Source organism: Ischnura elegans, chromosome 7, assembly GCF_921293095.1.
Source record: "Ischnura elegans chromosome 7, ioIscEleg1.1, whole genome shotgun sequence".
Lineage (NCBI taxonomy): Eukaryota > Metazoa > Arthropoda > Insecta > Odonata > Coenagrionidae > Ischnura > Ischnura elegans.
Window position 1 is genome coordinate 63,994,648 of NC_060252.1, and position 27,931 is coordinate 64,022,578.

The following is a 27,931-nucleotide window of genomic DNA, read 5'->3' on the forward strand; positions in this document are numbered from 1 at the left end:
ACTGCTGAGATCCATCAATCAACTGGATGCATTTTATGCCTGGATAATAATATATTTCGGATAGGTTATTTGTATTCGTCAGTCGGTAACATTTGACCCCGTGTACATGGGCATACATAGGATCAAAACTAGGGTAAGTTAGGGGGGGGGGGGGGGGGCAAGCCATTGTCGTTATGTTGTAATATTTTAGCACAGAAAAGGTTAATAAATAAAAAAAACATGGCTGCGCTTTATTAGTTTATAAAATTATTTCCTGGAAAAAAAATATAATTTTAGTTCCATATGTCATCATGTCATTTTCCTCCAAAAGAAAGTTTGATCAAAACATTGGTTTTCATCTAAATTTATTTTCGCTTGCAGGAGGGGGACAGCTGCTGCCCTCCGCTGGGTACGCCCATGCTCGTATAGTCAAATTTTAAATTTTATCTGAGTGGTCAAAGATGTTTTATATATCTGCGAACTATAATGCCCACTTCCGACCACTCACTCGTAAAAAATGTTTGGGGTGAACGAGACGATATAAAGAAAAAGTTCTCAAGACCAACCCCTCTAAAATCGTCTGGAACTAAAGGAACAATTGTTATCTAAACATGACCACTAAAATCCGATGGCAGCGCTGCGATCATAGGAAGGAAGATATCAACAAATCATCATGATCATAGGCGGATCTAGGGGAGGGGGGCACGTGCCCCCCAGATTCCTTAAAAAATATGCAAGATTTTTAATACAGTCCCATTACCATTGCGTTCGTTTTGTATTACGAAGTATCCTTGTGCCCCCGGAACAAAATCCTGGTTACGGCCTTGCGACCCCCCCCCAGAAAGAAATCCTGGATCCTCCCCTGATCACGACAACACATTTGTTTGCCCAAAATGGTCCAAACATAAAAAAAAGTGAAATGGGGTAAAGTGGAAAAGAAGCGGAAGGAGCTAAAACGAGAAGATGAGAAGGATAAGGTAGGAAATTTACAATATAATTTTTGAAAAGTCAAATTCTTCATGGCTTTTACCCATATGAACAAAAATTTGTTCACATCAAATCGTATTCAAACGAAATGAAGAGAAGTATAAGATATGGAATCGCAAATTATTTTCAATCAATTAAATTTTGTATGATCTTGATTTATTTTGGCAAGTGTCCATCCTATTCGATCGAAAATTTCGGCATTTCATAATTTGGGCAATTGTACAAAAATTTTCGGTAAAAGTTACTGCATAAAATTGATACGCTTCAGATTTTGGTAGCTTTCATCGAAGTGATGATTAATGTTACGAACGTACTTGCATGGATGGCTAAAAATATCGAACACTATGAAGTTTGATTTGATCAAGACGGGCTCGATATACATCGAGATCGCCATGATTTGATCGAATCCACTAGTCGCTTTGCCAAATCTATCGAACGGACTAGTTCCTGTCTTGTTGCCGGTACACGATTGCAGTTCGAAGATTACTAAAAATCTTCCTTAGAAGATAGGTAGGTGAAAATAATCGTATTTTCATTTTTTATGATGGCGAGAATGTTTTAATCTTGTTTCCGTTTTAACTTGCACTGTTATCCGTAAGTTAGTGCATCAAATATGTACTGAATTCTAGAATACGGAGGGTAAGTCTTATTATAGGTCTTTCATATTCAACTATTTGTATCGCGGAAATCACCTTTAATTGAATGACTAAGCTATTTAGCTGTTAACATATTCGAACTCATAACTTTGTCATGTCTTGTCAATCAAAAGTTGTCATCTGCTATTCACAAGATGACTTTATTGCGCTTGGATATTGAAGCTACAAGGAGATGTTTGAGTATTCCGACACATTAAAACTTTGATAAGAGGTAGTTCTGACGATCATATCGAATAGTTATGTGACAAATTTCGTCATACTATATCCAATTCATGAAAAGGACCTATAACGTTAAAGTCAACTTAAATCAATGTAAAAAAAACCTACAAAAATAAGCGTTCTTGCGCATCTGCAGTAGATATTGATATTAAGCACCTATATGTAATGCAATTGTACGTATCATCCTCTCTTAAGCTAATGAAGGGAAACTGCTGTCATACCTTTCTCAATTTTCAGTACTTTAATTGAGTAATGATAGCAATAATTAATAAACGCGTTTATGACATGGCTACGAATTAGCCTGGACGGTAGAGTTTGTTACTACTGCGCTGGGGACCCGTGACTGATGCCCCCTGCAGACATATTTTATCTCCGCTATTTTTACTCCTTTTCCGCAAACTTAAATGGAACTCATAATTTTATGATTTTCAATCAGGACAATGTTTTTCTGCGTGGAAAATCTTTCATAAGCGCACGATACGTTGGGTTTTTATTTGTTTGATCTTAGTAGTTTTTATCGATGCTTTTCATCTGGATTCTTGATAGTTTTTATCGAATTGAATTGGTAAAAGTTACCAACATCTTCAATGTTCCAAATGAACTCAAAAGTTTGAAGAATTTCACCCGAGTCTGGTATTTAAAAATTTATTTTTTTCAGTGTTTTCTCGCTTTATTAATTCACATGTAATTAACTTTAGTTCATTGTATTTCGTAAACTCAATACGTTATGATATTGAGTATAAATTGAGTGTTATAGTGGAACATGCGCTCAACGTTTTTCCGTTGTATCTGAAGCTAATAATTTAGAGACTCTGTGAGGCTCATAGAAAATTTATCTTATTTTTTAGTCCCATTGAAAAATGTTGCTCTTTTATAAAAATGTATTTTTATATTGTAACCTATGTGCTATACGGTCGTATCATCTGTGAAAGTGGAAAAATCGCATATAGATATATAATATAGGCAATTTAAAAAAAAAGACAGTAAATTACTAACGGCTGAAAAAAAATTGTAAGACCTAGCAAAGTAACCATAACAGGCCGCAGGTCTTTTGCGTGGGATCTGGGGGGAGGGAGGGAGGCAGAGCCCCATTGCGAGCGAAATAGTCTCTCGCATATTTTTATATAGGGTGTTTCAGGAGGGATTTGCTATACTTCAGCAGGTGGTAGGGGCAGTGGTGTAGCCACGGGGGGCTCCGGGTTACAATCCCCTTGAGCCTTTAAAAGAGATGCCAAAGACCCCTCGCTAAGCTTTAAAATGTCCCTTTCGATAATGAGTGAAGGTGGTTGAAGATAGGAGATATGGACGCAGGTAAACAAAGTGTGCTAGGGTGGAGAAATTTTAATGACACTTGGGTTGAGATCGTACTGCCCACTTGGGTGTTTATAGACATGAATAGATCAGTAATAAGTAAAATTTGTGTCAAAAGTAGTCGTTATCGCGTCTCTGCAGATTTATTTCAAGAGGTTTAACCTATTTATGGGTTTAAAAAGTTTTCGGAGGCTTAATCGCCTGAAAGTCTGAATTATTATCACAGACTGGAAAAATTTCTACAAAAATATTTTATTTTCCCTCTCGGTATAGTTCATATCATCATCAGGTGGATATCAGCACGAAGAACCCTTATCTATACAAAGTGGCAAGTAGTGGGAATGGCGGTATTTTGTGTATGTGTAGAGGGCATGGGGTGGATGTCACCTGATGATATTACGAACTGTATTTAACGAAACCGGTCGGAAATTAGATTATTTTTGTTAAAAATTCCCAAAATATTTTACTAATATCTAATCATGAGTCACCTTCGTTATTCACACCGGAGCACACCCGTTTGTTTTCGTGTGAAAATCATCACCAAGGGTAATGTGAATAGAAAAAGGGACTCTACGTATGGGAAGGCTAAGACCCGTCGAAAAACTTGTCACCATTGAGAGGAAGGGATTGGCGACAGGAGGTATGTCGGCAGGTATGCGAGTCTGGAGACATGTTTACGGGAAACGTGCAGTAAAAACATCAATCTCACCTCTAAGTGGACGGTGTCCGGGGTTGGGGCCGCGGTCGTCGAGGATTCTGGCTGCGAGGCTGGCGCCGCGCCTCCGTCGGGCGCCGTCTCCGAGGCGGTTGGGGGCGGCGGGGGTGGTTGTGAGGGGGGCTGTAGCGAGGAGTGGGAGGGCGATCGGTCCAAGGGAGGAAGGGGATTGGAGGGGGACGGAGGAGAGGTCCTCGCCGGTGTGGTCCCCCGGCTCAGCTCCGACACGCCGTCCTCGATGAACGGGATGTCGTCGAGGGCCACGTGCGCTGGCACGGGGATACGAAGGCTGGCCGTGATCACGCCTCGCTCCGACTCCAATCCCTCTGCTTCCACTCCCTTGCTCTGATAAACAAACGAAATACAGAAATATTAAGGACATTGTGGCCACCGGCAGGGGCGCAGCTAGGTATTAATTCTAGGGGGGGTTTCAGGCGCAACTAATACTGGGGTGCCTGGTGGTGTGGTATACCCTCCAGGGTAATGGGTAGGTGCGGGGGCCCTCCGCCAGAAAAATGTTTAGTTAAATGGTTCAAAATGTTGAGATTTACGGCCGTCTGAGGGATATTTTGTTAATCCTCACACTGTTATATAAGTAATATTTATCCAGTTAAGTAAAATAGATTTACTGAAAAATTTCTCTGAGCTCTGGGGGGGGGGGAGTTTATCCCCCAAACACCCCCCCCTCGCTGCGCCACTGGCCACCGGCAATGCTTCTGCTTTTGACGTCATAAAACGCTGATTCCCCATCCCGAATTGAAGCAAATAAATTGCCCATCAGGCCATTTTGAAAAGGCACTCCAGAATTGCGATCCATTTAAATTCACAGGGAATCAAACGACATCCTCATACGAGAATTACATATAATTATATTGAGTTGAATACTCATCGGAATTATATTATATTATATTATTGATTTTAGCACAATTCACATTTATAGAGAAGAAGAGAAAATCCTGCGATATTATTGAAAGGAGGAGAGAAAAAATTCTACAGCCCCATGATGGTTTTAACCAATTGTGGATCCGGAGAGAATGATATTGTAATTATGATGACAGATATTATAATTCTGATGAGAATCCAACTCAGAAGATAAATTATTTGGATCCCACGCAACAGTTTTTTCCCCACTTCATTAGATTTTTCCTTACAATCGAATTTTGTGCATTTCCCTTTTTAATATACATTGGAGTCGGCCATGCTCGGAGGTCCAGGACGAGTTTCAGCTTAGCCCCCACTGCTTGAAATTCACTGCTTTGCACGTGCGGTGCATAGCGACCAGCATTCCATATTTTAGTTCAGTGTAACCGATAGGTGATGGGTTTTACCTCGACCAGTGCTATGTATTACATCATATGGTTTTCTTGGTTGGTGGTTCATTAAAAAAATAAGTAGCCATGTTATTTTAGCCAGTGTTATATTTTTAATTGCAATTGTCAAAGAGATAAAGAATTTTTTCTCTCCTCCCATCAATAATGTCGCTGGATTTACTCTTCTTTCATCTCTGTAAAAACGAAGAAAGAGAAATCCAGAGATTATACTGCTAAGAGGATAGAAAAAATATGAAGCCCGGATGATTTTTGCAGTTAAAAATGAAGCTTTTGCTGGAATAAGTGATAGGTAATTATTAATTTATGAGAAAACTATCAACCAACCTCCGAGAAAACAAGAAGATGTGATAGTTAATTATTAACATTTGAGATATCTATCAACCAACCTCTGAGAAAACAAGAAGATATTATGTTGGAACCGGCATTTTGCCTTGAGGATGTAGTACCTACGACTAACGTGATCGCAGGGCCTTACCTCCTTGATGGTCGCAGTGGGGTCCCTGGGCGATGAAGACCCTCCGCTCGCAGTCGGGGTGAAGTCCGAGGGCCCGAGGCCCATCACCCTGTGGTCCGTGGGCAGGGAGAGAACCCGCGGCCTCTCCAGCTCCTGGAATCCTTTGCCACCCGGGATGCTTGCTCGCTGCTGTTGCTGTACCACGGAATCCGATAGCGAGGGTTCTTTGGCCCTCTTCTTGCTCCCCTTGCCATCGCGGCCCCTGTGTCTACGGAATAAGGAAAGGACATATATTCGTTACGATATTTGAACCACCCTTGGAAAAATCAGCCAAAACCAGAGAAATAAATGACAAAGAACACAGCTATTATGGTGGTATAAAAAAATAAAGAGGATTAGTGATGCTTTATCGGGTGTGCCCCGCGTACTTATTCGGTTTGTTGCCCGAGGTTACGTGACCGTTGCTGGTCACTTTTTCTTAATAAATAAGAAGAGGTAGAAATTTCTTAATATGGGCTCTAATAGCTGAGGAAGCTGAGGTACTAACCTTTGTAGCGGACTCGCTCTTGTAAGAGTTGGTTGGAATGTAATATTTTACCTGACTTATTGAGGATTCCAAAAAACAAAATTCCATGGAAGACACGAGAACATTGGGGCTCTTTTGCCCATTATAACCCTGGTCCTTCTTAAAGCTCACCCATTTCAAATATTTTACTCTAAAAGATCTTCATGGTTGGCAAAAATACTTTAACGGGGAGGTCTTACTTTAAGTTGGCGTCAGGGGTTTTCTTCTAATTTTTAAAAATGCTTCTATCCATATTGCCCTTGTCAGATACGGGAAGCTCGGTTGCGATTTGATGTGATTTAACTATCTAACTGTACAGGAAATGTTTCAATATTTTCAAATTCAAATGGGCCAAAAGACCGTTTGTGGACTACCCATCAAATGAAATAGAATGACTCGATTCCAACCATAGAGTTTATGATTCCACCATTGTAGTCTCATTATATGGGAGGTGGTAGTCTAGTGCAGTGGCGGGTGCAGAGGGGGGCTGGGGGGAGGGCTATAGCTTCCCTCGGGGGCATTCAATTTACGCTTGATAAAATGATAATTTTGTTCACTTATGGAATATAACCGAGGTGGGACCCAAAAATAACCGGAAGCAACTTTTTAAAAATTCAAAATTTAATTTTTTGTGTTGCAAACGCTATTCAACTTCGAAGTACTCTCCACGTACACTAATAAATTTGTTAAAACGTTTTTTCCACTGCGCGAAACGCCTTTGTTACTTCGCCGTTTCCGATGCTTAGCCTGCAGCACGCCTTCGATTCTCTTTTCACCTCCATAACATGACCAAAACATTTCCCTTTCATTACCATTTTCATCCGGGGGAACAAAAAGAATTCACAAAGTGCGAGATCTGGTGAGTACGGTGGGTGAGGAAGCTATGTCATACAGTTTTTTTTACCAAAAACTTAAGTCGCGGCAAGCTGCAGCATGTGCCGCTTTTTGATCACAAGTCAACAAGCGTGGGATGAATTTCGCCGCGATTCGTATCATTTGCTCGGGCGTTAAATGTCTTCAATCGAAATGTTCCCGCGTTTGAATTCCGAATATCACTTGCTTACATGAGTTGTCTTTAAAGTGTGTTCTTTATAAGCTGTAGACAACATATCAACCGTGTCTGACTCACTTTTGCAGAGCAGAGAACAACATTTCAACGCTGCACGCTGCTCCCGAATACCAACCATTTCAAAAATCGAAGAGGTAAAAATAAATCCTCGACTATAAACTGCCATAGGGGCTAGCTACAATCGTCTAAATCCACTCCGTTTCGCATACTGACTGAGGAATGATGAAATAACACCCATTTAGTGGAAAGCCCGAACAACAAGAGCGCCACGCGCAGAAATTTTCGTCCGGTTATTTTTGGGTCCCCCCTCGTATAGAAGAGGACAGCCCCGAAAACCCAAATCACCAAAAAAATTATGTTAATGATTGTTTAATAAAATTAATTCATTCGAAAATTAGTAATGAGACAACCTCAAAGTGCTGTTACGAGTTTCAAAATTTTCGTTACCTCCCGAACCCCCACTACTGCTGAGAGGTTACCCCATAGTTCCTGCTTGTCCCTATCCTGGATCCGCCACTCGCCCGCTTGGCTGCTGACCTAAAGGTCCTGAGTTCATATATTCGGTGAAGCCTTAGGACTACACCGAATAAAATCCTATTTCAGCCTAGTGGTAAATAAAGTGCGAGGGTAAAGGTAATGTAAATGTTTCCTCTACCCTGACTGTGAAATTCACACGCCCCTCGCGAAGTCTGGCATGAGCTCTACCGTCACCATCCAAACCAATCTTCGGGTTAAATTATTGAGTGAATCCTCGTAAAATTGGTAAATTGCTTTTTAATTCGAAAGATTTTATTGGCAAAATGTGACATAGTGCACTTTATATGCCGCAATGCGCTTTTGACGATTGTGAATTCTTTTATATTGGGCTAACAGACAGAAACCTCAACGATACCTACCTCCAATACCATACGAAGTAGCTAGAGCATAAACGCTCACCTCCAATTCTCCAAGTTTCGGAGGTGAGTGTTGTGCTCCAGCTATTGCTGAGCCATGGCCACCTATACTAGTATTATAGGTGGCCATGGCTGAGCTCATGCATATTGTTATGCTCCTAGATGAACGGATTTGATTCGGTGGGCGATTGTTGAGCGCATGTGCAGTGGAGGTATCGTCAAGTTTGGAATGAAAATGCACGAGGAAGCAAGTGTCAATGGTGGTAATAAATCATTGTCTGCTAAACTTATAGCAAGATCATAACGATTTTAAGCCCTTAATTTTAATCGGTACTAGGTGGCAGGGGTAAAAATGGATGATGTATAATTATGTGCCATTGCTAATTTTTGTAATAAGTATGAATGCAATGTTTTGAATGATGCGATCCCTTATACTCAATCACCGCTTACGTCACTGCCGGTTGCTTCACGCCCCGTCCCCCACTCCCAATTGGTCTATCCATGTCTTAACATTGGCCCCACCGCTTCCTCAATCACGCAATCACATCTTCCAATATCCTGCTTCACCCATTCCCTTTTAGTCAAACACCTACAAGTACCGTGACTGTCTGTCCCACTCCACTTTAAATGACGCTGATGCGTTGATCGGTCGAGGCCTAGTGATTACCTACTTAAATGTGGAAAATAAAAAGGTTTCTTTATTTCATTTCTATGAATCGCTTATTTGGTGGGAAAATATCTTAACTATAACATCGTTAAATTTAGCACGTTTTAGATCTTAATTCTTCAGTTCAATAACTGAACACATCATGAGTGAAAGTTATATATTTGAAACTGTTGGAGCGAAACGGGTTAATGCGATATTTGAACTGACACTGGTAGGCGCAGAAGACCCTTCTTGAGATGTCGAGTAACTTCAGGAATCGCACTTGGTACACATAAGGTAATCTATAAGTGTGAGATGCTCACCTGGGCATCATTCCGAGATCTGGTCCTCCCATGCCAGCTGTGCCGTGCAGGAACTCTTCTCTGGACCAAACCCTTCTGCGAGGTGGTGTTCCGTGAACGGTGGCTTGCAATTCCAAGCCGTCTGTTAGTATGTGGTCCTCCCAGTTTCTGTAAGTGAGTGAGATATAAAAAGGATTTAGACATGAACCATCGATGACAAGGATAAATATCAATTTATGGATGTTCGACGACCGTGCATTAGTTGACATTAATTAATTCTCCCTAGCCATACTCTTTAGTGCAGGGCCGCAGCTAGGAATTAAGGCTGGGAGGGGGGTAAGGTGCATTAATACCGAGGTGTGTGGGATATGGAATACCCACTAGGATAAGCAGTAGGTGCGAGATTAATATATTGCGGAATTTTAAGATAAACGGTTCAAAACGGAGAGTTTTACGGCCTTCTGAGGGATATTTTTATTAATATTTACACTATTCTAATAAGTAATATCAATCCAATTAAGAAAATGGATTAAACTTTAAAAAATTTCTGAGCTCTGGGGGGGGGGTTAACCCCCCCCCCCAGAGGTTAACCCTGGGAGGGGGGTTAACCCCCAAACACCCCCCTCGCTGCGCCACTGCTTTAGTGAACTATAAGTCCATTGGAAAGTAGGGGTTAATCGGAAAAATCGTATTGAAAAGTAAGTCACAGTGTAAAATATACCTAACAATTTTCTTCTTGGCCCCGCAGCTAATCCCTTAACTTGCCAAGTTAAGAGTACTACCTTGGGGAATTAATTAACTTTCAGAAGGAGGAATGTGAAAATTGGAAGGAGTGCACTAGTATGCGTTATCATTGAATGAAAGGTTATGGGGTGTATTTGGTTTAATCACGCATTTGTTATTCACTAATTTTTTCGTGTAAATGAGAATGGAATCTCAATTTATCGACTACGGCGCTAGTAGCTATTTCTGTGACCGATATATTAGAGGTAAGTTTCTTATAATCGCAGGGTATTTCCAAATATTGTCAAATATGCCAAATGAAAATTCAAAACGAAAGGTTGTATCGTCACGATTAATCATAAAACAAAACTGTTCTTTAGTCATCAATTCTTAATCTTAGTTTTATTCTCCTCTCTCATGTATCCCACCGTTTTTTAAACATACGCTTGAGGTTATTGCCGATTATTCCTCTCAAATTTAATCTTTTTAGTTGTAAACATGAATTTGTTTGTCGTGAGTACACTTCAAACCTCAATTTCTCGATTAAGTCGTTATATGTTCTTGGTAACAATTCAAATGAAAATTAGTATCGTCATAATTCAATTAAATTCGTATTAAGTTCAATGTTGAATGATAATGGCTAGTTTAACCAGCTATTTGTAGAGTTTTATTGTGACAGTCATTTGTCAGTTGTTTGTTATCAGTGACAGCGTGGGGATATCAAAGACAGTATAATGAAGATTTTGAATTTTCGTATAAATTACTGCGGAAATGAATTGCTTAATATAATCTAGTGTCTCTTTATTTAAGTATACGGGGACTAGCCACGGCGATAACTTTTACGGAGTCACCCGCAATGCACAAATTGTGCGAAAAATCCACAGAGGAAAAATCATTCGCCTCGACCGGGATTTGAACCCGGATCCCTCGATTTCCGGTCGTGTTCTCTCTCTCGTGTTCAAAGTTCGGGCTTTGCTCTCCGGCTGTGGCGCCATGCGCACGACCTAGACTGCTAGTCGCATAATATGCTCAGCAGTCCATACCACCTTGTCCGGTATAGTCCACAAATTTCCACAGGGGAGAATGACGCCTCGGTACCTTAACTGGCTAAAGCACTCGGCCGGAAATCGAGGGGTCCGGGTTCGAATCCCGGTCATGGCGAATGATTTTTCCTCTGTGGATTTTTCGCACAATTAGTGTCTCTTTAATTTACTCTGACGTCAAGTACGTTGGCGAGAGCGTGAGAAAACTGAATAGCATTAAGAAAGAGAACGAAAACCAGAGCCGATGGAAAATATTAACAAGAAGAAGGGGCATATTTATTGGCCATGCTCTGTGACGTAAACGGTCGGAAGGGATAATTCTATTAGGTGGCAGGCGCGCAGCTAGGAATTAAGGCTAGGGGAGTTTTAGGCGCTAATACTGCGAGGTATGTAATGCTGGAGGTGCGGTTGCCCTTTAACATAAAAATTTCAGGATAAATATTTCAAAATGATGAGTTTTACGGCTTTCTGGGGGATATTTTATTAATCCTTACACTATTCTATAAGTAATAATTAAGTAAAATGGATTAAATTTTAAAATTTCTCTGAGTTCTGGGGGGAAGGATATCCCCCAAATCCCCCCCTCGCTACGCCACTGTGGTGGAGGATAGGATCTGGGAAAACCGAGGTTGTAGTATTGGACACGAATAATGAAGGATATAGGACGCCATTTTCCAAAACGAAGAGGTTGGTAGAAGAGAGATACGATATATAGATGGAGGGTTGTCGCCAATAAATCCGAGAGGGATTGAAAACGGCAGGAGAGGAAGAATGTCTCTTTCTGATAGAAATGCCGGAAAATATTTATCGTATTAGGCAATCAACTTTTGACTTGTTTATCAGTAGTTATTGATTAGTTTTTTTTACTTACTCTTCCGTGGGCGGAGAACATCTACTCCGGAGAAGGTCGTCCAGAGCTTCCGGATGCGTGTCCATCATATGCACGTACACTTCGTCCAGCAGCTCAGCCGGCACCTATTGGAAAAATGTTTTTTAAATCATAATATACGCAATGTAGACTGCCTCATTACTGAGCTTTTAGGGATAAATTGTAGTAAGGTTGACGTAATTTATTTATACGTAAATATGATTAGAGTTTTTTGGTCATAATTCCACTTACAGAAGAGAATACAAGCATAGAAGTAAGGAAATAATGCATCGGATGCTACGCATGGAAAATGTTTCTTTATGGGAGCTAGGCATACACGTTTACACCTGAAGAGAAGTCAAGAGAAGAAGCAGGAGAAATATGGTGCTGCCGAAGAATGATGAGGATAAAATGAGGAAGTTCTGAGAATATAGGGTGAAAAAAGGTCATCTAAAAGCCTTACAAAGAAAACGGAACAACTTAGTCGGCCACATAATGCGACATGAATAAAACAATCGTCGAAGTACAGGTGGACAAGATGGTGAATTATTGTAGTGCCAGCTGATTCTGGATCACTGCAGTGATTTACTGTTTGTATCATTAGTATTGACGAAATTGAGTTATTTACACGGCCACGGTTAGGACAAGTTATTAAGAATGTATAAGAGAGGAAATTCGTACAGATGAAAATATTTACATAAAACAGGGAAGAATGGAGAACTTTATCGAACCAATCTTCGTATTGTTAACTTGTCCAGAATTTGTTTTGTTATTTTAAGTATCATGTGTTTGAATCGTGTGGTAACCTCTTGATCTTGAAGGTAGGACGTATTCTTACCGTGAACAACTCCCGGTTGTGTTCGATCATGCTTCGGACCACGTTAATGACGTCCAATCGATCCTCGGCTGCCTCGTCCCGCGAGTCACAGCGGAAGTCAGCGTTCGACTTCCTGAGAATGTTGGGCGCGAAGAGGGTCGCCAGGTTACCGCTGTCCATCTTGTTCCCCGACAACCACTCTCCTGAAAAATAAATTATTTGAGTAGCCATAATTTTCAACTTAGTTATTCTTTATGGCAATTTCCATACATATATTCAAAGTGTAACGTGGATTGATGCGTAACGCTGAGGTAATCTTTTGGTTATTAACACAAAATTTTCAAGTATAACACGCGTTCGTATTATACGCACGGGACAACAGAAGAATCTTGACTAATGAAATTTTTGCTCTCAAAACCAATGAAATTTGCATGTCTTTTTAGCAAGTCACAGGAGAATTCAATGCAATTACGCATGGGAACCTAAGCTCAATGATATCTCTCTTTTCCCTCGTTCACCATATGCACTCGAACAACGTGCTTCAAACAACTTTGAAAAAAATCCAGAAAACCACATGTAACTTTAGCGTTATACTTGAGAATATAGGGCAATCAGATATCATATTGTGCATGGAGTTTTGATCCTAATATTTGGACGTTTGACACCAATTTTAGCCGATGTTCCCCCTATTTTATTTAGGCTACCTCAATGGTGTGGTGAAAATTTTGAAATGGAAGCGTTCGATCTATGGGTGTGGAGAAGAATGGAGAGGTGAAGTGGAGGGAAGAGGGGGAGGAACGATGAAGTGCTGGAAATGGTGGGTTAGGAGAAGCAGCTTCTGTGTACGGAGGAGAAATAAGGAATGGATGAAGCGAACTTTGCGGGAAGGGGATGTTGAAAACAATGTTGGGGGAGGAATGTTAGGTGAACGGGGGAGAGGAAGGAGAAGAATAGAATTTTTGGATAGAATGAAGTGGATTTGGCCTTATTATGAAATGAAGATGGAAATTAATGAAGGGAGGGTAGACTGCCAGAATAGTACTTAAATACTCCATGCATATCTACCATAATCGGTATAATACTTTGATTAATAATATATATTCCACCAAAAGAGAGACCTGCTTACAGCGGGAAACTTAAATATGGAAGTAAAGAAACAATTTATAAGAACCTACATCTGGAGTATGCTCCTATACGAAAGTGAGGCATGGACAATGACCGCAGCGGAGAAAGCAAGGATAGAGGACTTTGAAATGTGGTGCTACAGAAGAATGATGAAAATCAAATGGATCGACCGAGTTAGTAACGAGGAAGTCCTGAGAAGGGTAGGAGAGAAGAGAAGCCTCATGAAAACCTTAATAAGAAGACGGAACAACCTTATAGGCCACATCTTGAGACATGATGGCCTGATGAAGACAATCGTCGAAGGACAAGTGGAAGGCAAGAATGGAAAAGGAAGACCCCGAACAAAATATATGGAACAAGTAAAGAGAGATGTGAAAGAGAAGAAATACGTAGGTGTGAAAAGATTAGCTGATAGGAAAACTGAATGGAGAGCTGCGTCAAACCAATCCTAGGATTGTTGACCAGTGATGATGATGAATAATATATAATTCTCTGTTATTGGCCATTTATGTGAATGGGATGGAAGTCGCGTAAGCACAAAACGAATGCCGTTCACTCTTGTTGTATCTTGCACCTCCCTTCCGTCCAACCGAAGGCTCATCCGGTGAGGAGGAGGCAAGCCTCCGGCCGTCTTGTCGAGCGGCCAAAACCCTGCGTCGAGTGACATTTATGGGGGGGAAGGGGCGATTATATTCATGAATCATGTGCGTGGAGGAGGGGCGCGTGCTCAATGGTGCGGCGACACGATTTCCGCGCGATACGGACGATAACCAATCGCTGGCAACTGACTGCCGCACACTCACTCAAAGGCGATCGCTAGATTGGAAATATCCAGTGACGAGGCGGTCCTCACAGTGCTCTTCTCGCACTCCTTCCTTGAATTCATCGTGAATGAACTAACGTACCGACCAGTGGCCGATCCAGGATATGGACAAATGGGGGGGGGGGGGGGGCTTGGATGAGGGTTCATCCAGCAGTAGTGAGGAGGGTTCAGAAAATTTGGAAATTTCGAGGTTTGTGATAGCACTTTAAGGTTGTCTCATTACAAATTACGTTTTTGAAACCAACATTTATGTACATTTTTAGTAATTGTACCTCATGGTAAGTATCTATAATGCATTGCTTTTTTATTCCCTATTATTTAAGGTCCATCTTATTTTATTGAATGTAAAGTGGATACCCCAGGGAGGGCTATAGCTCCCTTTACCACCGCCCTCTCTGGATCCACCACGTGTAATCGAGGTTGGGAAATGGTCGTGGGAGCTTTAATTTCAAATATGGTAATGACCATCTTGTGTTTTTATGACATGTTTCGGCGGCGTCGGTGGGGGTGGGTGGAGTCCTCGTGTGCCAGACCAAAGGTCGCGGGTTCGAGACCCGGAGGTACTCGAACCCTCGAACTTCGATCCCTACGAAAGTTGCCCCTAACCGGGACATGGATATTTGCGATCGTTTAACTGTTGATAATAATGAAAAATCCTGATTTAAAAAGCCAAATAGAACTGTTTTCGTTGGTGTGGCAATGAATAAAAATATAATAAAATAACATGCCCGTTTCAAATTATGTAAGCCCTCAATTCTCGTGGTCAGGCACGTAGCTAGGGTGGGAGGAACTTTGGGGACACCCCCCCCCGCAATTTTTTTTAGCTGTGGCGACTGCGCACCATATATACGAATCCACGCCTACATACTGTCCCGCAAGCCGCCTGAAAAGTCGTGTGGCAGAGGGTGTTAGAATAATAGCCGTTTGCGCATAAAAAGGAAATATTCTAACTAAATTACGATAAGCATTTATTAAAATCCTTTATGGCTCAGGGGAAAACGAATTCCCATATCTATCCGCTCGGCTAAATAGCTCTCTTAATTTATCGCTTCTGTCAGACCTGGAAATATAGTGGGGCCCTAATATTATGTTCTCCGTGTCGCTCTTAAAGACATCTCTTCTCAATTGTTCAAGCAATCTAAGCCCTAGCGCACAGCCTCCGGGTCTCTAGCGGCTCCCAGCCTAATTAGCTTAACATCTGGGTAACGCTGTCTGTACTCCGGGAAGGTTTTTGACGAATCGCGCAGCTTTCCTTAGTATTTTATTCAGTTCACGGATTAAGTCTTTCTGCACCGTATCCCATGTGATCGCTGCATATTCAAGGTGTGGTCGGACGAGTGCGAAATAGCACCTTTCTTTTACTTTCTCATCCGAAAATCTTCCCACAATACGCTGGACGAATCCTAATATTCAGGGTTATGCCGCAAATATTTCTTATATGTGTTCCCCTCGAGAGGTTCGAAGTTATCGTAACTTCCAGGTACTTTACTTCGTCTGTTACCTTTATGTTAATACCATCCACAGCATAAAAATAGTTATAGTTGGACGAACTCTGCAAAAAATGTACCGCCGTGAATTAGTCCTGATTAAGTTCAAGTCCCCACTTTTGGCTCCACAAATGAACGTTGTTCAAACCCGATGGTAGAATTTCAAAGTCAGAGCAATCACTAGTTTTCTAATTGATTACAGCGTCGTCAGCAAATAAAAGTATTTTAGTGCTGATTCGAGAGCAGAAGTCAAATGTTTATAATGAACAGAAAGGGGCCGGTCACCCTTCCTTGTGGGACACCTGATGTCACTTAAACTACATCAGAGCTAATACCGTCGGGAACAACTTTTTATTTACGATCACTAATAAAGTCGCGTTTCCAGTTAACCACTGTTTTTTTAATCCTCATGACTGTAAAAAATGTTTTTTGTGAGGTACCGTGTCGAAAGCTTTCTTAAAATTTAGAAATAATGCGTGAACTTTTCTGATCGATTCACCAGATTTGAGAGCGTAGTGGAGAAAGAGCGGTAGCTGTGTTTCGCATGATCTACCATCCTGCGGGCTCTCATTCTCTGACTTTCTCTCTACTTTTATAAGTTGTGGACTGAGATTAGTGTCTCTTGGAGAAATAAAAACCTCTGCTAATATTAATTGAACGCAAAATGGCTCCACCTAAATAATACATCGTTAGATTGTTCTAAATGGGGAGGATGATTGGGAGAAATGAGCCATACATGGTGAAATCCGCCACCAAACCTGGCGTTTTTATCCTCCTCTATTTATTGGTGAAGAATATTCTATGTGATATTGAAATAAAAATAAACCGGCAATCTTCTATGTTAATTTATTGTCAAGTCACAATATTTTTTCCCGGGCATTATGAGCTACCATGAAGCAGTAGGTTACATTATCACTGTTCAATCAAGTGACAGTGAAGGTTTTAATTCCAATTTGGAAATATTTCCACCCCATTCGTCGTGATAATATATTGATGCCCTGCCCTTTCGAGCATGCGAAGGTTTTATTTTCTCTAAATCTCATTTTTACTCACCCGAATGAGGATCTCTCTTATCCTCAGAATGCTTCGCTACAACCGCTAGAAAATCCAGCAGAAGGCAGAGGGTATCCCTGTGCTCCGCTGGTAAAAGTTGCACCAAGTGCTGCAAAGCTTCGAATTGTAACCTCCTATTCCGTATGGCTGGAAAAAATAGAAGACAATGTATTCAATTAATTACTGTGATATCAGTTTAGGTTTTTATAAGGTTTGGTAGTCTAAATTCGTGGAATTAGGTAAGATATAAGAAAATTTAAATGTTATTTTAGGTTATTGACATTGATTTCTTCGCATCTGCATCTGTATGTGCGTAATCGAATTACTTCACATGGCACTATAAATAATGATCAACAACATGTACCATTTATACACAATAGTAAAAAATGCATGAAAACAAATATAATGCTTTCAAGTGATTCGGAATTTCCGACTTAGTTTCTTCGTGCCTTTAAAAATGAACGTTTCGGGCGGTGTCATTGAAAGGGGACTCAAGACTGTCTTTTGCAAGGATTCCGGGGGTTTGAGCTCCTTGACCCCTTCCCTCGCTATAGCCTTGGCAATGCGTGTCAACCCTATCAGCTTACTTATACTCACTTTGGGTCCTCACGAATGCTGGGTAGAGATCTCGGCATAGCAGAGGCTCCGGGAGGTCTCGAAAGTACTCCTTGAGAAGAGCGGCGACGTCATGCGGGCACTGGGAAGCACTGAGGTCCGTCTCCTTCCCCATGTCCAGGTCTTCCCGCAGCTGCAACACGGCCCCGTCGACGAAAATATGGGCAGGAATAAATATATATTTAGTAAATGTTTAGTTTGGGGGTAATAATGGCAAATAAATTTGATACATTGTAAGGGAATGTATTCAAGGTTTCTTTTAAAGTTTTTATCACATTATCTTGGCCTTTGGGGTGAAACCGCGTCGAGCTGTCACTATAAACAAACCTAGCCAACGTTTCCGAGGCTATGTAGCACTCCATCTTCTCGTTTCACCTCGAAGGCCAAATTAGTGCAGTGATTAAATTAAATCGCGGGAGCCTGCCTTTTAGAATTAAAGCTTTAGTTGATGTATTCTTGTGAGTTAAAGATGTGAAAGGTAGTAACTCCGAAAGTGAGCAGACAGATTTTTGTGAATATTCCAACGTCAAACTTTCCAGTGATCGATCAAAAATGTGAAATTTGCAAAATGGAAAAAAAGAATGACCTGTGAGCACGTGTTGGTTTCCATTGCCACTCATATCTCCGATTCACTTCCTTTTCCCAACCCGATATAATAAATTTTTGCATTTGTCAATGGCATAATTTTCCAAAATATGGTGAAATAGATGAAATTATTCATTCAAGGCACAAAATCTACGCGGAATTGCGAAAAAATTAAAATGTGCATAAAATACACAATTTTATTTTCTCAAAATTATCTCGGCGCATTTAGCTTGAAATGGATAGAGAAATGCAGAAATTTTCATCGAAATCTGAAACCCTAAGGGGCAAACGTTTGTTGAACTGATATGGGTACGAGCAGATATGCTCAATAATTTCTGCTATGTTAAAAGTAAATTATCTACTTTTTCAGTATGAGTACCTTCATTTCTTGTCCCGGATGAGTGTGGGAAATGATAGTGGAAGTGCGTCTACAGTCCCACCATTCGTTTATCAACACTTAGTTATGTAATTACCTTTGGATTACCATCATTATAAGTCACGCAAGTGTAAAGTCTTTCTAGTGCAAAGCAATAGCATGAAATGTGACCCCAGAGGAAAAATCAGGCTATATTATTTTTGGTCTTTATGAACTAATCGAAATTCACAGTTAAAATTACTGCGTGGACAATTTAGACTTGGAAGTTGCGTTGGTTGTGACGTTAAAAGAAAAAATGAAGAAGATTATTGAAGAACAATAATGAGCGCTTATTCTACTGGTGACCGTATTTGAGTGCAACATTTAAAGAAAAAATTATTAATGTTCCACATTTTTACAGCGTAATATCATGGTCAGCCGTTTGTATGAACGAGAGTACATATTACTAAAATTTTAGTAGTTCGCTAGTGGTGCTTTTACAGTATGCTAATTTTGGCTATGTAAATTCATTTTCTGCGGAACATTAGAATCATAATTCCAAGGATAAAATATATCCGGCCATGCATCTCTCTTATTTTGTCTTTTATGTAGGGCCTGATAAGATATTGGAGCTCTTCTGAATGCTCATTGCTAAACGATCATTTATTATCCTCTCTTTCTAGGTTAATCTGTGCTTTGTTAGCTCGTTCTGACGTTGGTAAACCTTGCTCGCGGCCACTTTGTTCTGCCTTCCTCAACGAATCCCTAATTTTTACGGTACTGGCGCTGCAATGTGTTCTTCTCCCCTGTGGGTATTGTTCTTGCGTGGTTGCTGTTGTCCTTGTGTTTAAAATGTGAAGTGATTTGTGCTATTGTTTTGTGATTGTAAAAATTGGCGGAGGTCCTTGAGCAAGAAATATTGTGTTTAAATTGTGAAGTGATCAATACTTCGTGCTTGTGAAATTGTGCGCGGTTCCTGGAAGAAAGAATGTTGTGTTTAAATTGTGGAGCGATTACTATTTTGAGCGTGTTAAAATGAAGGAAAGTCCTAGGGCAATAAATATTCATCTAGTTGATGGAATGTGTCTGATACCTAATTAGGAGACGTCAATAATAAAGGTGAGTTTTTCTTTGGTGTCGCAAGCTTTCAGTTGCTCGCGATCCCTCATGGTTTTAAGTTCATTAATTTTTCCATATTAGTGATATTTATAATAGTTTTTAAGGCCGTTTTACACGGGGCACTGAATTGTGCAGATTAGAGCTGCATTTATATCTAAAATGGCGTGGAATTGCGCGAATGCATGAATGAAATTATAACAGGAGCTGTTTTGCCGTCTCGCATCCACGCATTCTCGCATGCGTTCTAGCAATTCATCGCTTTACACGACACAATTTTGATTACGCCTTCGCACGTGCATCAGATTGCGCAATTCCGTGTACCGTGTAAAACGGCCTTTAGAGAGAACTGACGGCTTGGGTCATTCAACACATCTTGAGTGTACATATATTTATGTACAAAAGTTATAAACTGAAAGTATTGTCGAAATTTGAAATGGGATATGGGCCATATATTTCATTTGCATTAACCAAAGCAATGGTAATATTTTGGAAAACAGGTTTGCCTCATGGAGGAACAGGCTTACCTCTTGGATATTAAGAAGCGCTTGCAAGTTGCCTGGCATTCCATACAGTTGGTTATTAAAGTTTTTTACCTATTCAAGTGATAGAGGCTCTATGAGATTAGCATGTGCATTATATTAAACCGTCAGGGAATTTACCACCGTTTGCACTGCGTCCGACGCCAGGTGATGACTTGGGAGACGCAGCCGCTGCAAAAATAGGGAATCGGCGGATAGTGTCAACTACGGAGGCATTTACAGAATAACATGTCCGCTCTTCTCGTGGGAGATTCCTTACGCCCAAAAATCAAAATGTTTCTAATATCCTTAGCGAAATCAAAGAATTTGTATCTCACTCCTCGAGTGGTTTCTCTCAAGTTTCTCCGTGGCTGACTCGTTGGGTAGTTAAGGCCCACTTGCTTTCAGGTCCTCTATATTGTATAGGTATCTAAAGCGTGCAAGCACGCATGCGATCGTCTTGCGTGCTTGGGGTTTCAGGGCTGATCCAAGGGTCACGGTTTGTCAACGCGGACCTGATTTTTTAGTCCGCAGTAGCCAGCACACCCCGCGATTCATCAGTTTCTTTTTATGTTCTTTTAATTTTCACAGGACAATTCCCTTCCACAGGACAATTAGAGGGCATATCTCACAGACCTTATGTTTGAGGACATTGAGAGTCACGATAAATGATCTCGAACGAACCCTATCCCCCAAAACTTAACATTGAGCGTATTACTTAAAATTGAGCTTATTATAGTGTTGCAGGAGGACTGATTTAATGTGTATGAACCCGCGGCCACGGTTATGAGCCTTTTCCAATCTTTTTCTGGTATTACAGTCTTGAGTCACGAGAGTTCTCTTCCTGATTTGACTCCGATGCGTGGGGATTAGATCAAGGGAGATTTACGAATTTCAGCGTACATTCTCACTGTCAGGTAAGAACAATTTGGCACCGGCTCCTGAGATTATAATTATTCTAATATTATAACGGTTACGGAAGGGTAGGAAGGAGGAATTTGGCGAACCACCCCGACATTGACCCCGCCAAAATTGAGCTTCCCTCTTCAATTAACAACAAGGATTACTCTCATTCACACAATATATGAATCTCTACATCTTGAATATCTTTCACAAATTTTCCTTGTATATTCCTCTTCAATAATTTATTCTCGACTTTATTTTCGAAACTACTGTGTTAATATTAAGTTCTTCGTGGTATTTAGGAACCATGATCAGTAATGAATAAATACATTTTTATTTCCTATTACGTGGTTCCACAAAGTAAAGCTACAAACGTAAAAGAGTATTGTAGATGAGTATTTAGAACTTAGATACGATGTATAAATCACGGAAGCGTGCTGTTCGATGATTGGCTATTAATAGGGCATTTGGTAATGAAATGCTATTGGAGGATATGTTTTCGATCGTGCTATTTTCCTCTCACCTGTCGCACCCTCTTCTTGGAACTGCCGACGCGGAAGATGCCGAGCGTGTGGAGACCATGTTCCTTGATGTGCTGCAAGCACGCTATCACCACCTGGGGCACCCTAGGACGAGGGGGCGTGGCGCCATCTCCCGGCCAACCGTCGCTCCACTTCCACTCCACTGCGCTCTCCCGCGGACGCTGCAACAGCCACGCAGACATGTGGTTAACATAGGAAAAAAATTAATTAAGCATAGGGTCATCCCGTTCAAACCCCTCTATGACCTATTCTAACCTCCTATGAAAAGAGCGGGATCACCATCGTGGATGTTTTGTGTATAAAAACATTGTAAATCGTTTGTAAAACACCCATAGAAAATTTCGTCTATCATTTCATCCTTAAATTTCAAACTCCACAATAATTTTCGCGCTAATTTCACAGATTTTCGCGCTTATTTTTGCTATGAACGCCGTTATTGACGAATCGGTACTGGAATCTCACGCCAAATGAGATATCTATCCATCTATCTTCGTAAGTATTCTCGGAAGACGAATGACATTCGCTGGGGACATGCACCTCACGATTCCCAACTTTGCGCTCAGGTGAAAATATTTTTAAATGTGCTCATTTTCCATTCGTATTGATTATATATTTTATAGAACAGCATCCGGTGGTAATTAATCCTTTGGTATTCGTGAGGTTATCTTGAAACTTATGGAAAACAATGGATGCAATTGATGATTGAGAGACTATCCAAAGCGACTGAATCACTCCATTTGCTATTAGATTTTTTTGATCGATTCTTTATGCCACAAATAGTACTTCGAATATCGTCATTATCCACGTGCTCTAATGGAATCAATACACAAAAAAATGTGACATAAACATATATCTTTACCAATTTAATCCGCTTGAAGAATATAAAAGCAAATCGTTCAATTCAAAAATACATTTTGACGCTCCAACCTTTCCTTTTGAGATGGTTGTTAATACGATCAATACGATGGCGAAAAAAGCGTAGGTGCTCGCCGTCTATTTCTTCCATTAAAACGACATTGTGAGTGACTGTATCGCTATTTAAACCACTTATGGACACAATATTCGAAGAGACGTGACGCTCTGCCGCCAAACCGACTAGCCATTTGAAGAATTTAAGCGTTAATCGACTCGTTTTCTAAAAACTGGCCTTAAGTGTGAATGGGACTCACCTCGTCGCTGCTGTCCCTCCGTGGAGACGGGGGCGATGTGGTGGTGCTCTCGGAGAGTGATCCGGCGCTCGACCTGCTGCTGCTCCCACCTGAGTCCCTGCCGGAGCGAGCCGAGCCCGTCTCGTTCTCGATGCACTGAGATATTGGGATACCGAACACTAAACCACTCCCGCTACTGGAATCTGAAAAAAGCGGGTTTTTAGATGGCTGAAGTACTGGATAGATCTTCCGAAAGATGTAACTAGGGCATGGAACTCGGGACGTGCCCATCAAAGATCACACAGACTTAACTACAAAAAAAATACTGTGTTGAGATAAATCAATTGTAAGGTTTCGTGATAATAACTGAATACTTAATAATAGTTTTTTTACCATTATTAATGTGAGAGAGTTGTGAAAAACTATTAAAAAGTAGGTAGTCAATTATTATCACAACACTTTCAAATTGATTTATCTCAAAACAGTGTTTTTGCAGTTAAATCTGTTTGATCCTAAATAGGCGAAATGTAGATAATGAAACTTGCGAAGAATAATACTTTCATTTTATAAACTTTTCAATAATCTTTTTGAGAATCATAGATAGTATGTATGGAACTTGTGGAATTTCGACTTACGGCCCTTTTCGCATGCCAGCGATGCCATTTGAATCTTTCCAGAATAGTAAGTACAATGGTTTTAGGGTATGCCACATGAGTGCCATTTCTCACCTCCTGATCGTCTTCCTCCGTCCAAGGGGCTGGTGGTTGTCCTGGCTTTCCTCCTCAACAAGTAGGGCCTACGCCGTGGCTTAGCCACCGCTACAGCCTCCTCCCCTGCAACGGCGGAAGGATACATTACGCTGATGAAGACCTGCCGTCAGAGCAATGAATAAATGCTCGGAATAAATAGAGGCAGCGGAAAATAAAAGTCGCATCGAAAATAAAACAAATAAAAAGGCTATTAAATGCAAACTAATTGAAAAATGTAATCAGAGACTGGAATTAAAGATAGTTATGTTGTTAACAAAACGAAGAAGATGGCATTTGTTGGAATACATTCAGTTAAAATTAGTGACAGAAATATTGGAAGCGATATGTTTTTCAAAGAGTTAATGATGATGAATCAATATGATTTTCATGGATAGATAAAAATTTCCTTTCAAGGCAATAGCGAGTTTTAGTATCACTTGTTCCATTGGTGATTGTAATAATATGTTTTTTGTTGAACAGTGAAATGTCTCCAGACTTTTCGCTTTGACAGAATACCATTAGAGTATTATTCGTGTTGAGAAAATAAACTTTATGGCAGAATGTTAATGTTATATTTAAAGCGTAAAATAAACTCTTTGATATTTCGAAAAAAGTGATTGACCATGCTTAGTGAAAAACGGAAAAAGCGGATTTTTGTTTAATAATTCAAGAAATGTTATAGGTGGTAAAGTGAATTGATATAAACAGATAGGAATTCTAATTTTGCCTCATCCTAATGTCATTAATAAGGCCAAATGGGTCTCGCTGTAATGTATTTGAGCATATCTCGCTTGCGGTCGCTTCAGTGAATTTTTTAAAATTTGCGAGTGGGTTTCTGAAGGTAGAAAAATATATTTTGTACATTCACACTCACCTATCGAATTGATGGTTAGAATTTGATATTCATGTACGGATGAATGACCTTGTGATTACTAGTAGCCTTAACGAAAGCAGTGATAACCTTATTTAGATGAAAGAGTTAAAGGAAACATTTGCGAAATATATTGCATCAAATACACAAAAAATGAATCAAGAAGGAAAATGTGATAAAATATTCAAGCGCGTTAATATTTTTATATAGAAACACAGGGTAATGCTGCCTCTAACTAACCTTTTGAATTGAAGGCCCAAAATCATGGTGACACTAAAGGGCGTTTTGAAAGCAAATAACTGTAAGGAATGTAATTCCTTGAAACATTCTACACCCTGCAGTGCGACAGCGTATTTCTTGCTTCTTCTTGTGCAAAGTTGCAGACGCTCAAGCTACCTATTTCAATCGCTATCATCAGGGTCTGTTCGATTGAGAGGGATACGCATTATGATTCAGTCGGCTAGAATAGCGATAGATACATGTGCATTAAGACTTTGGTGAATATTTATGGAGTCTTTTATTCCTACTCCTCTTGGAACGCCGAACGAGATTTTATTGTCTACACGAAAAAACGCCGTTCTATTTTGTTCCTGTGGCCAGGAAAAGGCAAAAGGCCTTAGGGTCCATGAGGACTCAGGGTCTTAAGACCCTTTCTCGGTACGCTGGAAAATATTTTGACATTTAAATTTTATTTGCAATGCCTTTGTTATTGCTAAGTTTATGTTTCATGCCTGTTGTCCGAGTGAAATATATAAACGAGAAAAACATGTCATATACTCGACATATAGCTCCATAAGTTTTTTCACGCCGTTCTCTTTGGTACTGGTTAGAGATTAAACGTATATTACTGTAAGGTATCCTGCTCTTACACCGGAGAAGTTAGATTATCACTAATATGGGTAACCTAATCCTTGACTGTTTGATGAGGGATAAACCAGCCGTTTTTCTGGGCTGGCGTCTGATGATATACGTTCCGTAATAAAATTCTTTTCTAGTGAAAGCCTGCCTAACCTGTTCACATCATGGAAATATTTTACCCTAATGAACTCTGGAACAAAATTTTGTGAATAACTGTTAAAAATTTTGGAGACATGTGCTAAAGAAGCCAAAATAGCACGAAATCGAAGTTTAAAAAATTGAAAAATCAAGCCAAAAAAATCAACTCTTAGCTACTGATGAACAGGAGTTTTGACGCTTAATTTATCCAGAATTTCGACAATCCTTGAGAAGAAAGAAAAGGAGACGTATAAATGTTAATACTTCAAAGGCTGGGATATAATGACTGATTTAGAAGCAGCGGCTGAAATGGAATTATATATTTTATCGATTTTAATGAAGAGGAAGTTGGTGTTGCTTACCAGTTGGTATCCGGACAGACGCCCCAAGGTTGAGCGCTTGAAGTTTGGCGAGTGCTACCTTTTGTAGCACCCGCCTCTCAACCTCCGTCAACATCAAGAGGTTCGTATCGGTGAGCGACACTTGGCGGCTCGTGTCCACGCAGTTCCATCTGCAATCTCCCTGAAATGAAAAGCAGTTGTTGGAGTGACATGGGGTATATTCTAAGAACTCACCTTATTCTGTATTTTCCATTCACGCCTCAAATTCGGATAAAGTCGTAAATTCATCCAAATATGGGCCAGTGGTAGCCAGGAATTTCCAGGTGGGGGGGTCAAAACTAGGAGGGGGGGAAATTTTTAAAAAACGCGGTACTAAGTAATGGGTTTTAGAACTAATTTTAACACTTTTCATATTCGAAAACATTTCATTTGTTTGAGAAATATTTTTTAAATTAATGATTTTTCAATATTTTGTTTTCTTTTATGAAGGAAAATGATTGTGTTTTTATATTTAGGGGGGGGTGGTCCGGACCCCCCCTGGCTACGCCACTGATATGGGCGTTGTTGGAAGTCGAATAAGTGACTCCCGATGGGTTACTTAAACGTCTCACTTACACGGGAAAGGTTCATTTCCACCTTGTCATCGTTGCTGCCACCAGCACTCATTCACCGATTCATTCGAAGATCCAATACTCATTGAATGTGGTAATTTTCATTCGGAAAACTGAGAACCCTCTTGAGTGGCAGTGACCGTCGGCGCTTTCGTCCACGGTCCGCGATGACGTTAAATGATATAAGTAAGCGGGGACGAACGTAAAGAGGGGAGGCCGCTTATATCCTAAAATCGGGAAAATCATTAATTAAGTACTGTAGTCTGAATAGGTTCATGAATCATGTGCGAGGTCATGGCCGCGGCATACAGTGACATTCCATAGTCATATGTCTTTCATTATTTGAAGTTGTTGATTTCTATTCACATTCACCCAAATTTATTTACGTGCATTTTCGGGACGTATTGGAATCCAGTAGTAAGCAATTTCATAGGATATTATGAGGAAAATTTGCTAGGGAAAACACCAGGAAAATGCGGGGAAATGATGGTGGAAAAAAACTGTGGAGGAGTGGTGCTCTTGGTGCGGGTGTCGTCGTCGATTTTTACTTTTAATATGTCGAAAAGATATGTAGGCAAGGCAGATAGATCACGGTCAAACAACGTTTATTTATTATTAAAATTATCATTATTTGTGGTTTGTGGTGGAGATAGATGATAAGTGATGAATTATTTTCTTTTAAGCACAATGTACACTCCTTTAAATACTGTCTGAATGAAAATCATGATTACAAAAAGAAGCCATAATCAATGCATGTTGACTCCTCACTTTTTAATTCTTGTCAGGATATTACTAAAGCCTGAATCACACGATCATTTTTTTTCGTCGCGAAAGTGATCACTATCGAAATCACTTTTCCCGTCGCGAAAAGCAATCGCTCTTGTGATCATTTTTCTGAATCACACGGTCACTCCCGCCGTCGCTTTTCGCATCATTTCCAATATCACAGCTCGTTGTCATAGGACCCACATAACAAAATTATATAGCGTGTTTGTTTATTTATGTCGTTCCCACAATTGTCAAACATTGCGCTGCAATCGCTCCATAGGGGAATGCGTTTCGATTGGCTGATATGGGGTTTTAGTGACGGTTTTAGCGACGGAAAAAGCGACCGGACGAGTGATGAAAAATAGCGATGGGGTTCCACATCGCGATCGCGATCGCGAAAAACAATTGCCGCCGACGATCATTTTGCGCAGTAGTCGCGATAGTGATCACTTTCGCGACGAAAAAAAATGATCGTGTGATTAACATAATTACAAAACCATTCCTTCCTAAAGCCTGAATCACACGATCATTTTTTTTCGTCGCGAAAGTAATCACTATCGAGATCACTTTTCCCGTCGCGAAAAGCAATCGCTATTGTGATCATTTTTCTGAATCACACGGTCACTCCCACCGTCGCTTTTCGCATCATTTCCAATATCACAGCTCGTTGTCATAGGACCCTCATTACGAAATTATATAGCGTGTTTGTTTATTTATGCCGTTCCCACATTTGTCAAACGTGGC

At 40.4% G+C, this 27,931-nt stretch overlaps 1 protein-coding gene across 1 annotated transcript in view; it reads right to left on the reverse strand.

Annotated features, from left to right (window-relative positions):
- LOC124161833 (rho GTPase-activating protein 6) overlaps nt 1-27,931 on the reverse strand; it is a 45,027-nt gene that overhangs the window by 2,570 nt on the left and 14,526 nt on the right. Inside the window, exons 2-12 of the mRNA XM_046538036.1 lie at nt 25,830-25,989; nt 23,580-23,684; nt 22,873-23,054; nt 21,685-21,864; nt 17,664-17,814; nt 17,067-17,213; nt 12,600-12,781; nt 11,765-11,868; nt 9,149-9,295; nt 5,674-5,920; nt 3,862-4,212 (exon numbers count right to left, since the gene is read on the reverse strand). Coding sequence (XP_046393992.1) covers nt 3,862-4,212; nt 5,674-5,920; nt 9,149-9,295; nt 11,765-11,868; nt 12,600-12,781; nt 17,067-17,213; nt 17,664-17,814; nt 21,685-21,864; nt 22,873-23,054; nt 23,580-23,684; nt 25,830-25,989 — 1,956 coding nt within the window. The remainder of the gene's footprint in view (nt 1-3,861; nt 4,213-5,673; nt 5,921-9,148; nt 9,296-11,764; nt 11,869-12,599; nt 12,782-17,066; nt 17,214-17,663; nt 17,815-21,684; nt 21,865-22,872; nt 23,055-23,579; nt 23,685-25,829; nt 25,990-27,931) is intronic.